The sequence below is a fragment of the Ciconia boyciana genome, chromosome 6 (assembly GCF_034638445.1).
Source record: "Ciconia boyciana chromosome 6, ASM3463844v1, whole genome shotgun sequence".
Classification (NCBI taxonomy): Eukaryota; Metazoa; Chordata; class Aves; order Ciconiiformes; family Ciconiidae; genus Ciconia; species Ciconia boyciana.
Window position 1 is genome coordinate 29,926,800 of NC_132939.1, and position 12,341 is coordinate 29,939,140.

The following is a 12,341-nucleotide window of genomic DNA, read 5'->3' on the forward strand; positions in this document are numbered from 1 at the left end:
CAGATCCAGACCTTACCCTCTCAAGAAGCCTTTCCCATTGGGAAATGAGGAGGGTGAGTTGCTAAACCTTCAAATTGTATTTCTTGTCATAGGGAAACTGGAAAATAAATTCCCATGGAGATTAAAAACTTCATTCTCACTGGTGGGAAAGGTGCAGCTGGGGTGGGAAACCATTGAGAAGCCTCTCTGAAGAACGACTTGGGGATGGCAAAATATAGCCTAGTTAAGAGACAGTTTCGCTTGGGATTTTTACATCAGTATCTTTCCATCAGATGTTATGCTTTTGTCCCCTTCATTTCTGGCCTGCATGTCACGCAGTGCTGAAGCTGATCATATACATGGATCCAAGTGAGGCCTTTAAATGTTCAGTTATGCAAGAAGCAGCAACAAAAGTATCAACTTTACTTGGTGTCTTTATGATTAAGAGAGGAATTTTAAGCTGTCTCACGGACAGCTTTGGCACTTTTATGGAGACGGATATAATTGTGTTTTTCTGTGGGTCTTTTGTTTTCTCTCCTGCTTTTCTATCTGCAGAACTCAGTCTCTAAGACTGTCTTTCTTTCAATTTCCTTCAGGCCAAAGAGATAGTGGCAATCCAGCAGTCAGAGGCACCAATGAGCAAGATGCCCCGGCAACGTGGGCGCTGGTCGCAGCCAACCAGCAACATAGAGATGACTGTGAAATCCATGCTTGACTTGCGTCAGTTGGAGTCTTTCTCTGTTTCCCGTTCTCCAAGTCGAGACTCACTGTCTCAGAACAGCAATGGGGATGACAGAGAAGAACAGGCAGATCTCCCTGTGCACATCAACAAAGTAAGGGCAGTACTACTCTAAGGAGGTGAATGTACTCTGAGTGCATCTTTCCTGCCTCTGTTTATTATTATCTATATTTATTACTACCTGATGCCATTCTTTATCTCTTTAGAGGTGGCTCTAAATGCCTTCTGAGAAACCTGTTTGGATAACTCTCTTGTAGTTAGTACTTCTGTAATGTGTGACTCTGGCTTTTCTGCCATACTGTAGCAGAGCCCATATGGGATCAAGATTTCTTTCCAATGACAGGGGAAGGCCTCATGTTTTCTTCTAGCTCTTTGATTATTTATGGCACAAACAAGCTGAGAAGCTGAGCTTGGAATTACAGATGTGTACTTGATTACCTGTTAGCTCACTCTGCTGGGGTGCAGTTTCTTGACTCCAGTAGCCACTGAAATGCGGCTCATATGATGCCCTTAGTTGTGGGCTGTGCTAGATTATTAAGTTCTCTTTAAAACATATCCAAGATCTCAGTATTGATGGGTCACAGCAAGTAATGCATACTCATACCTCAGAAGGCTAATGACTGTTTTCCAGTAGCAGTCTGTCCTGCCATCTAACTTCCTTAGAGTTTTTCCTGCCTTTATAACTGCATGACTGAGGAGAGGATTGGGCTCACTGCGTGCAGTAAATTAGTGTTTTTCAGCTGTGGCACACAGAATTCTCTGAACTATGTCTGATCAGTCTATAAAAGGTAATGGAAGAACCTGCTGCCACATGGCTTACACTCCTGATGTGTGGTCAAAGGAGGATGGGGAGTCCAGTACTTTACCAGAGAATTTTAGGGTATTGCAAACAGGAAACAAAATAGCAAACTACAGCAGTAGTCTGTCAAGTTTAACAGATAAGAACAGAAAAGACATAGGAGTGCTGTGTTTTCTGATCTCAGATTTCTGATCATATTCCGTACTGTAATGCGTACTTTGTAGCTCTGCACAGCATTTACTGACTTAAGGAAAAACACTGGTAATGTCTAGTTTTCTTTTTTAATTTTTATTATTTATTTATTTTTTAAAAACCAGGTTGGCAGCTCAATACCTCCCCAGGATAACCGGCCTTGTGTGCGACCCCAAGTGATTCGGCTTGTGTCTTGCGAAGAGGGGATTTTCTCTCAGGAACTGGAACCTTCTGAGAGTGAGGAGTGTGTAATCTACCCTGAGCAAGATGAAATCCATCCCACAGACCCTAGCAGGTTAAAAATAAGCTCTCTGCTGTGCATGGCTTAGACATTTCTGGTTTAGTTTGCTTGCAGCTTGTGTGGTAATTTGGATGAGTTGACTTACTGCCTGATTGATGCCAGGCATGTTTAGTTGAGAGTTTTATGCCAGCCTGATGCTAAAGGAATCTGAAACTAAGAAGGCATCATTAAAAGAATCTTTCTTTGGAGGAAACTGCACATTAGCAGCCTCCTCCAGGTTTTTTTTTGTTGAATAAACAACTTGGGAGCAGCCTTTTTGCTTTCTCCCTTAGCTGGATTGAAATAAGCAAGGGAAAACTTGGAAGCTGGAAAACCACCCAACAGTGACATATACATGGCAGTGAAATGTCTGCCCAAGAGAAACGACAGGACACTATTTATGACAATTTCAAACCTAGTTGGGCAAGAATTTAACAAATGTGATGACCCTGTTGTGGGAAATAGAATGGCTTGCATGAGATAGATGGAATTGAAAAGGACACTGCAGACAGTGGAGACCTTTTTTCTTCCTCTGCTGTTTCTTTTGTTTTAGTTTTACCTCACTTAATTTTCTGTTTCATTCTGTGCTCCATTTTTTTTCCTTCTCTGAATTTTATTCTTCCCTTCCCCCTCTAACCTGATGCTAATAGCTGTTTAATTTCCTCTGTCTCCTCCTGCTCTGTTACGAAGAGTGGGCTGATAGCTTTAGACAGGCTTTTATGCAAGAGTGCATGCCAAGATTTTGCAGCTGAAGCTGCTAGGTTTCTCCCAGTTTCTCTTTATTTACATTTTTAATTTTATTATGATAACATTTGGACAGAGCAGACCCATGTGCTGCTCCATCATGTAAGAAAGGGAGGCCCTCTGGTGATGTTGGATACTGAGACTGGACACATCTCAAAGTATGCAGAGTTTGCAAGCTGCCAGGGGTAATTGCCATTCATTTCTGTTGAAGGACTTCTGCATCCTACCTTGCATTGGAGTACATCTGAAACCAAAATATTTCATAAAGTGGAAAACTGAAGTCCTCAGGCATCAGCCAAAAGAATGGTGCTGCTGCATTTGCCAAAATAGGACTCGTGACATCACAACAGAAATCGGGAACCCTGTCCTACAGTATTGTATTTTTGTACGACGTTCTTCAGTAAATTAGTCTTGCTCAAACCTAGAATCTTCTCTATTTTGCAACGCAGAAGTTGTCCAAAGAAGCAGGTCATAAACATGGAAAAAATACTATATTAGGCTCAAATCTATGGCAAACTGGAGTTTCTATCATGCAGGTATAGGCCTGGTTTTAGTCCCTTTTTCATTGTGTAGACCTCTACATTTGTTCCTCACCTCTGCTGGAAATCAAGCCAGGGCAGTGCTGTGCTGGTGCCAGGTAATCATGGGAAACTGACAACGCCCAGAAAGTCAGACAGTCCCCTTGAGACTTCACTGTCCAAGCTTAATGAAATGCAAAAAATATACTGTATAATGATGAGAGAAATCAACTTCTTTTTCTCTTTAAAGTCTTACTTTTGTAATCAAAGGTGTTACTAACACAGGTAAGGCCTTATTAAAGTTAGAATGTGCTTCTTTGCATGTAAACCAAATGTCTTTTCTAGTGCCGTATCTTTCCTGTCTCTCTTGTAGTGAGTTCCAGGTAAAAGCATTGCCCCATGGGAAGCTAAGTAGAGGTTATCACACTAATGGATGCCCAGACAAACACAGTCCTGACAGTGCTTGCTCTGTAGATTACAGCAGCAGTCGGCTGTCCAGCCCAGACCATCCAAATGAAGGTAAGATTATAAATGTATTTATATGTGATGTGGAACACTACAGAAACTTGCTGGGGTTGTTCTGTGCCATGTTTATCAGTTGCTATCCTGATCTCTCATACTTGATCCTCTTCATGAGCTGAACTGAGGTCGCACTTCTGTTAGTCTTGCTAGTATTGCTGTAAAGATTCAGGCACATTTGAACAGGCATTTCAGTGAAGCCGCTGTAGAAGCAGGAGTTGGTTAACGTGCACTTCCCTTGTGCGCCTTTGTTTTCTTTTACCTTGCTAGGTAGGGAGGCAGGTTTAGTATTGATTATCTTATAGGCTATGCTGTTTGTGGGATATGGTAGATTAGAGAATTACACTTAATGCTGACCAACTTTTGCTTTAACATTCTAGGTTCAATTTAGCATCTTTGCTGAATATCTTTTTTTAACCTGACTGATGTTACTGTGATTATGCTATTACAGCATTGGTGGTTTTTGCCTTTTCCCAGATTCTGAAAGCACTGAGCCCCTGAGTGTGGATGGCATCTCAGACCTGGAGGGAGAGGAAGGAGAGGAGGATGTGGGTACTAGCATGCCGGAGGGAGAAATCCCCCAGACACCTGATCAGGAAAAGTTCCTCAGGCAGCATTTTGGGACCCTGGGCAGCACTGATGGAAAAGGTACAGCTCTCTGCTCAGTTAGGGGACTTTGTGAGGTCACTCCAGATTTGTCCCCTGTATAAATCAAACCAGGCTACAAGTTCTGCTAGGCTTTTGTGGGTGTGTGTGTGTACAAGGGGGCAAAAATGGGGAACCAATGTAGAGAGGCCTAAAGAAGAGTGACATCTGTTAACTCCATTACTCTGTGTGTAAGTTTGTGTGGATGAGATTAGGGTCTGTGTCAGTTGGGTTAAGTATTGTCCCTGGAATCCTGAAGAGCCGTTCTCTTGTTCCCGGACTAGTTTTTCCTGTTGTATATGAAGGTATTAACTGTGGTGTTCACCGTCGTCCCGTCCCGTCCCGTCCCGTCCCCCCCGCCCCCGTAGGTGACATGTAGTGGCCTCTAGTGGTATATCAAAGCATAACAAATGTCACAAAAGAAAAGGCTGAAATGCTGGGTGGAGGGAGAGAATAAGAGGAGACATCAGAGTGGCAAAGGAGCTGGTTAGTCTTTATCGACCAAGTCCAGAACAAAGCGTATCTTTCTAGAATTGATAATGGTTGCAGGCAGCAATATCTATGTGAGTTGTCTGTTTTCTCCCCCCCCCCACCCCCCCCCTTCCTTTGATTGGGTTGTTTTCTGCTTGATGCCAGTGCCTCACAGTCCTACAAGCAGGATAGGACACAAAGGGAAGAGAAAAAGGAGGCGGCGTACCCTTAGGGAAAGTAGCAGTTTAAGGCAGAGTAATCTAAGTAGAACAGAAAAGGAAAAAGCAATGAAATTATTTCATTCTCTGTGGTTTTAGCTCAAAAAATCCTCTTGGATATGGGGGAACATTTGATAGTCTCTGTGATAAGAAAATGCATGTGTCAGAATATTTGTTCTGTAACTAAACTGCTCCCTTTTTCTCTCCCCGTTAACCAAAATTTTTAGGTGGCTCATGTAGGAATCTGGAAAGAACTGAAAACCTCAGCATTTCCTCTCGCTTTCTTTCCCAGTCCCCAGCTCTCAGGTATGGCTCTGCTTGTTTTAAGTGTTCCTGTCTGTCTATTTTTACTAGTGTGAGTAGGTCTTGTGCTAGGCCCTCGGTGAAAGTAGTTGAGCAAACTTCTGGCCGTAGTGTGCATAGGCACAGCAAAGTGTTATCATAGCACCTGGCAGGCTGGTTGCAGACCCCTGTGATTTGGACAGGCCATCTTGTGTCACTTTAGCTGTTCTATTTCTTCCTAAAGCAACACTGTTGTTTTGTTATTTTTCCTTTTTCAGCAATGTACTTAATTGTTTCGTGATTAATGCCTTGATTGATTAAGCTGGAGGAATCGCTAATAATCTAATTTACTCTTCACTGTTTATGCTCTGTTTATTCTTTTGCATTTCATTCAGCTTGGACAATGAAAGTAGGCTTGTCAACTTTTTCTTTGTTTTACAGTCCTTTCGTACTCAGCTTCATTTCTCAGTCCCATGCCTTCACAGGGTGCTCTGGTGTCTCATACAAAGCCCCATGGGGATATTATTCTTCCAAAAAAACCTCAACCCCAAAGCACCCCAAAAGGCCTATCCAAGCTGTTTCCCTTGTTGTTTAAAAAGAATCCCAACAAAACAAACAAAGAAACAAAAAATGAACAAAAATTGGGGTAAATACTTTTGTTGATTTGGGTTCATAAATGTTTAAAACAAACAAATACTCCTGTATTCCTCTAAAATGACAACCTGAAATCTCAGCTTAAATTAGTTTCATTGTATAGGGTGGACCAGATTTGGGTACATCTTCTATGGTTCACCAGCTGTCTCTAGATTCACCATGTTAGGGAAATTTTTTTGTCATTGCTGTGTTCAGCTGCTGTTGCTGCTGTCAGGAGTGCCTCTTAGTCTGACTCGCATTGAGATCGTATGTTTGGGAAGAAAGCCTGTGGTTAGCTGTTGTGTAAGCTTCTGGAGAGTTGCAGTGGTGAGTGAAGGAAGTCACTAGTGCTCCAGAGATGTAACAAGAGAGGTAGTTTTAGACTATGAAAACCTCTGGGCATTTAATCTGTTCAACTGTTCAAACATGCCAGATTGAAAGTTGCCTCCTTTCCGAGCTAAGCCCACTGTGCTTGTCTGAAGTGGAGAGGAAGAGGAAATTAGGCTTTCCTCTTGAAGATACTGACCAGCTTTCCTAGTAATTATGCTTTCATAATGTTAGGACAGTATACTTACTTTATCTTACGGTATCTTAGAATGGAAAAGATTTCATTGTTAGTAAGGTGAGCTGAGAGAAAAGACCTGACCTGACTTTGCCCAGTGTTCCCTCTGCCTGGAATTTTTCCTTCTCTTTTGTCTTCACCTTTTACAGTTTCCCCCCTGGAAACAGTGACCCAATGCTATTTGTGGTCGTGCAGCCTAAGGTCAAATGCCTGAAGACCAGTGCTTCCAGGGATGAGTAGAATGAAGTGGTAAAGGCCTAGGGCATTTTTTACTTTAAAAAATCCAGATAGGGAAGGGCTCTTTATCCCAGAGAAACTGCCTTAATGCGTGTGCCTGTTTGTCCAGGGCAACATTCTTACTTGTTTTAACGGGGATTTCTTTATTGTGTTCTCTAGACGATTGTCACTCTCTTCGTCAAATCTGAGACTGGATTCAAAGCCAATCGAGCTGCCAGCCCAGACCAATCGGTTTACATCAGACCTGTTGAAAAATGGCAGCAGCCATCCTGGTGATGCACTGGAGAACAGCCAGCTCCTGGAGACTGTAAATTCAAATCGGGCTGTTTGTGTCCAGAAAAAACGCAGATCGGCTTTGGAGGCCAGCAGAGTTGGTATGGCTACTGGGCGGGTTATTGCGTCCTTTCCAGAAGGCCCTGTGAATGCAGTGATGAGAAAGGCACAGTCGGTTCATGACCTCGTTCATGAGGGTAAGGACACAGGTTGGAATAATGGTATAAACCCCGGACTGAAATGAGGAGCTTTAAGCTTGAGTAGAGATTTGAATTAAGCTTATGTCTTTCTGCGTTCTGAGCTCCAGGCTTTGCATGTCTTCCAACTCTTAGTCTGTCAAGGGAAAATATTTTTAATTTGTAATGCAGATGCTGGTCTCCTAATTATCAGTCTCTGATATTTGTCTGGCAGCTGTGGGAGGAGCAATGCCAAGGGTGAGATGAACTATTTGCAAAGAAATTCTCTCTTGCTGTGGGTGGTTGCTCCAGGCCAAGACTGAAGCTCCCCAGGGTGGGGAGGAGAGAAGGAGGAAAGGAGCGGGGGCAGTAAGAGGGAGCTTACTGTATCCATGCACTCTGTGTGAAAGAACTCCATTTTTGAAACAATCAACTCATGAACCATCAATAAGCACTCAGTTTGTTTTTTTTTTAAAAAAAAGCCTTATCACCACAACACCATATATAAGTTTTTGCCTGCTTCCTCTGGCCTCTCAGTTAACGGTCACAGTGGTCTGAGGTCTTCTGGCCATATACTTTAAGAACAAGTCTCTCTCATTAGGTAAGCAGCAGTATGTGAGCAGGATGAGGGATGGGTGAAAAAGAAAGCTGTTGAGACTTGGTGATATTAACCTGCAGTAGTGGTTCTGTACACCTCTCCCAGGGGCTGAGCTGAGGCATGTAGGCTGGAGTAGCTCTGTTACTTTCCAATTTTGGAATTCACTGCAGGCTCTTGTCTATTTTTGGTATGTTTGTCTGTTTAATTTTCACAGATAAGGGTCCTGGAGTGATATCCTCTGCCAAGCAGCGTCCTCAGACTCTTATGGTGGTTGAGAAGGATCCCAGACCTAACAATTGCAGGGTGTTATCAGCCAGTATGTTGAAGATGGATGGATCTGGTGCTCTGCTGGCCAAAGATGTCAGGGCTGCAAAACCAAAGTCCTACATGAACCCCACAACCAGCTTCCGGGCTAAGATGTCAAGGAGTGTATCTGTAGGGGAAAATCTGTACCTTGGTTACTCCACCGAAATGTTGACTGATGGGAGGACTAGCCCTCCAGTGGCAGAGAAGACACAGTTCAGTTCCACAGCAGATGCTGAGAAGATTAAGCTACCAGGGAAAGAAAATGTTCCAGTGAAGCCAGCGCTTCAGCCAGTTGTAAACTGCTCATCTCCCAAGTCCTTCCACACCAAGTTGGCATCATCAAACCGAGCACATCTGATTCTTGACATTCCCAAGCCATTGCCTGATAGACCCACACTGGCCTCCTTCTCACCCACTACCAAAACAAAAATCCTGCTTGAGCCACAGTCTCCACAGTCACCTGCTGGGGCCTGTAAAAAGAAACCCTCTTTTCCTGAGGTCCGAACCTCCAAGAGGGAGAATCAAACTGCTGGGTCTCTGGTTCCTGGTAGAGAGATCCCAACAGGACTTGCTAAGGAGAGCCCAGTGGAGAGTCCAGTCCCAAGGGCAAGTTGCCAGAATGAGCCAGGGGTCACTAATCCAAAACTGAGGGAGTTTTCAGAGGGCCGGCACCTAAGGTCTCCTGAGGGCACACTGCCCAGGTGCAGGGAGAGGATCACCGGCATCGCTTGTGTGCTAGACAACCAACCTGGACTTTGTCCACTAGACCCCATCAGGCCGAGGTCTCCTACATCTATAACTGCCTCGGCACAGGTCTCAGGTGTGCATGGATACCCATCTCTTGTCTTCCCCCTTCTGTCTTCTGTCTTTGTGAACCGCCTCACGATCCCATCACATTTCTTTACGTCCAGCTTCTGGCCTGTCTCGTCCTGTCTGCACCTGTCTCGTTCCATAAGCCATCCCCTCAATGGTGAGATACTTCTTCAACCTGACATCTTCTTCTCAGTCTTTAATTTCCATTTCCTCTGGGTCTTATGTCTGAAGGTCCTTTTTAGCTGAATGTTTTGTAGACCTCAGCACTCTCATGTTTTTAGTCATACAATTACATGTAGGGACTAAAACCTCTTTCTGGTCAATCCTAAAAGCTGACGTGCTGGGAATCCCCATGAGTGTGTGTAGGTTACATCCCCTGTGCCCCCCTCAGAGCATGTCTGACCAGCAGATGAACGTGCAGGCCAACATGCGCTAGCTGAACCTAGCAAGCACAGATAATAGTGACAGTGAAGTTATGCGAGGCAGCTCAGGCTTTACTTTGCTAATGTGCAAGTGTGCAGGGTCCAGAAGGGGTTGCATACAGTTTTCTTGCATGAGATGAGGCTTGACCAAGATGAGTTCCTTGCTGTAGCCACCTGTGAGAGTGAGAAAGTCTCTGTGCTGCTATCACTCTGATTTGAGGACATATCTGCAAACTGGGTGTGCAATGCATGTGCAGTCCTAGCCTTTGGGTTTGAGCATAAAGAACATGGACTAATTTTTGAATTATCTCTAGTTTGGAGAAAAAGGTACAAGGTGGGAAACTGTTTTACCTGCTGAAAACAGCTCTTGGATCTGTTACAGGCCGTGGTTGAAGGCACTTCAATCAAATGAAAGCTAGCAGGTAACTTCAAACTGAAGCAAAAATCCTGCCCTCCAAGGCAGGAAAACCTCCAGTGGCAGAGAAGACACAGTTTCTCTGTGTAAAACCTCCAGAGTTTTTTCTTTTGTGTCACAACCTGAAAGGAAATATGCTTTCCTGAAATACTCAGCTGAGTCATGCAGTAGGAAGCTGGATGATAACCACTGCACTGATACCTTGTACTTCCAGGGGACTATACAGTGCACAGCTTTTAATCCCTTTTGCTATGTTGTTCTTATTCATATCTGAGAAGGGACACCTCTGTAATCCTCTGATCAATTACTTTCTGTGGTGCCAGGCTGCTCCACCGTTCATCGCTATGGTTAAGCGCAATATTTCTGCACCAAAGCATTGCAGAGGGATAATCTGGTTTTGATGCACTGTTATTTTTCTTTTTGCATTTCTAGAGGGATAAAACATCCTAAGATTGAAGCACTTTTGTGTAAAACAGGAATTGTGGTCTTTTGTCTGTGGGACCTGCTGTTCTTATACCATAGGGTAGCTGCTCTGTAGAACAGCCAGTGTACCTGAAACTTTCAGACCTTACCCCCACAGGGGTGAGGTTCCTCCAATAGCAGATGCAGCCTGGAGCTGTGGAATCACATTCTACAGCAGAGAAGTAACAGTCCAGTTGTCTGTACTCTGTAGGCTGAGTTTTCCCTTCTAGACTTGGGAATCAAGCTACACATCACATGGTTTTTGGTCAGTTGCTATGAATCTTTGTTTGCAGAATTAGCACAGATAGTGCAGAGAAAGACCAATTTTTTTGCAGCAGTGATTTTTTTTTTTTTTTAAAGCAGCTCCCAATACATAGCACGCCCTGACAGAATATTTAGCAGCATCCTTTGGTGAGTTAGATGATTTAGCACAGTGGATCCCCAATTTTATTTTTTCTCAACAGACAGCTGTCAGCCTACAGCTTCTTGCAGACCATGTTTCCCAAATTTTTAGTGGTAGATGCTGGAAAAGCTGTTTAGATCCAAGTTGGCTATTGCTGTGAACAATTTACTGTGGCTTCTGTGAGTCGTAGTGTGGCAGTTTAGATTAGAACTGTAGGGTTGACAGAGACCTGTTCTGCTTCTGACTTGCTCTGTGACTTTGGGTTTCCACTTAATTTTTCTGTCCTTCCATTTTCCTGCCTGTATAACAGCTGCAGATAAAGAGACTTAATTGTTTTTCTTAAAGCATGTTGACATCTACAGTTAAAATGCTGTGGATGTGCTTAATACTGTTGCTGTGTTTAATATTCTCTGCTGGTTTCTGAAGAGCTCTGCTCTGCACACCCGAGAGGCAGAAAATGCCTGTTAATCAAGCATTTATGTTATGGTTGTGACCTTTCTCCAGACTGGCAGCTCACAAAGCTGGAGACCAGCATAAAAGGCATGATCAGAGGAGAAATCCAGAAATGATCATGAGAAGAAACAGCTGGGTTTAAAACAAAAAGAGGGGAGGAGGGGAGCAGAGAAAAACAAAAAAAAGAGGTGGGGAAAAAAAAAAGGCAAGAATCTTGGACTGCACGGAAGCCCACTGTGCTCAAACTCTACAAAGTTGGGTGATCTGGGAACAAAAAATGCAGATGGAAGGATTTGTTCATGCCCCTTTGTTCTTCTAGATGTGTTTGTTTATGTATAAATAGATGTTTTTCTAGCTGTATTTGTTTATACATAATCTAGATGTATTCATAAAATTAGCTAAGGTCCCCTCCAGCCTGTTCAGAGATGATGTTCTTAGAAGTGCAGAAAAAATAGTGCTAATGTGATCTTTTGTTTTTAGGTAACTAAAGGACGTTGAATGGCCTTTGTCCAGGCCTTTGCAAATTGAAGATAACTGCAGATTGTGTGTGTGTCTGTGTCTTTGTTCATGGTTTATGTCTAACTCATGAAAGTGTTTATTTTATTAAAACATTGCAGGCCTTCAGCTCGGATGCTTTGGAGATAATATCTGGTGGAGGCAGGCAGAAGATGGTGTTCATCAGTTGCTTGCCTTTATTTTTCATTTTCGAATTACTGTGTATCAGTAGTGCATATCCTGGGTTCCTCAGAAATGTGATTCTGTTGTGATTGAGTTTGTTTGTCAACACTCCTCTGGACCTCACTCCTCGCTGGAGAACACTGTAATAATTCAGTGTAATCCTTCATCCTCAGCTCTTAGTTGTACACAAGGATACATGAGGGGGAACGTGTAGATTTCTGACTAGGTAGAGGCTAAATTAGAGGCTCCTCAGATCAGTCCCTTTTGCCACTGGAAGCCTTCATTCAAACTTGACTTTAATTATAATTAGAGAATGGCGTGGGTAATCTGTGACTATCCTTGACTGTAACAAAAATGTGTGATCTGAGAAAAACCATTGTTGACTTTGGAGAAGCTGAAGACTGGGAAAATAGGAATGTTTGAAACAAGCAGCATCTCTAGGTAGTATGAAGGAAAGCTCATGTAGAACTTGCCTGTTTAATGATTGACTCAAACCAGCCCTAAAAATTGAATGAGAAGTGTGT

At 43.3% G+C, this 12,341-nt stretch overlaps 1 protein-coding gene across 5 annotated transcripts in view; it reads left to right on the forward strand.

Annotated features, from left to right (window-relative positions):
- MAPKBP1 (mitogen-activated protein kinase binding protein 1) overlaps positions 1–12,341 on the forward strand; it is a 103,555-nt gene that overhangs the window by 85,028 nt on the left and 6,186 nt on the right. For 2 of the 5 annotated variants that reach the window (XM_072864593.1, XM_072864594.1), the window contains exons 22-29: positions 4–53; positions 576–812; positions 1,835–2,004; positions 3,625–3,770; positions 4,248–4,418; positions 5,332–5,410; positions 6,978–7,288; positions 8,080–9,141. In XM_072864593.1, the coding sequence (XP_072720694.1) occupies positions 4–53; positions 576–812; positions 1,835–2,004; positions 3,625–3,770; positions 4,248–4,418; positions 5,332–5,410; positions 6,978–7,288; positions 8,080–9,141 (2,226 nt within the window). The remainder of the gene's footprint in view (positions 1–3; positions 54–575; positions 813–1,834; positions 2,005–3,624; positions 3,771–4,247; positions 4,419–5,331; positions 5,411–6,977; positions 7,289–8,079; positions 9,142–12,341) is intronic. The other 3 variants (XM_072864595.1, XM_072864597.1, XM_072864596.1) reach the window with 3 other exon arrangements.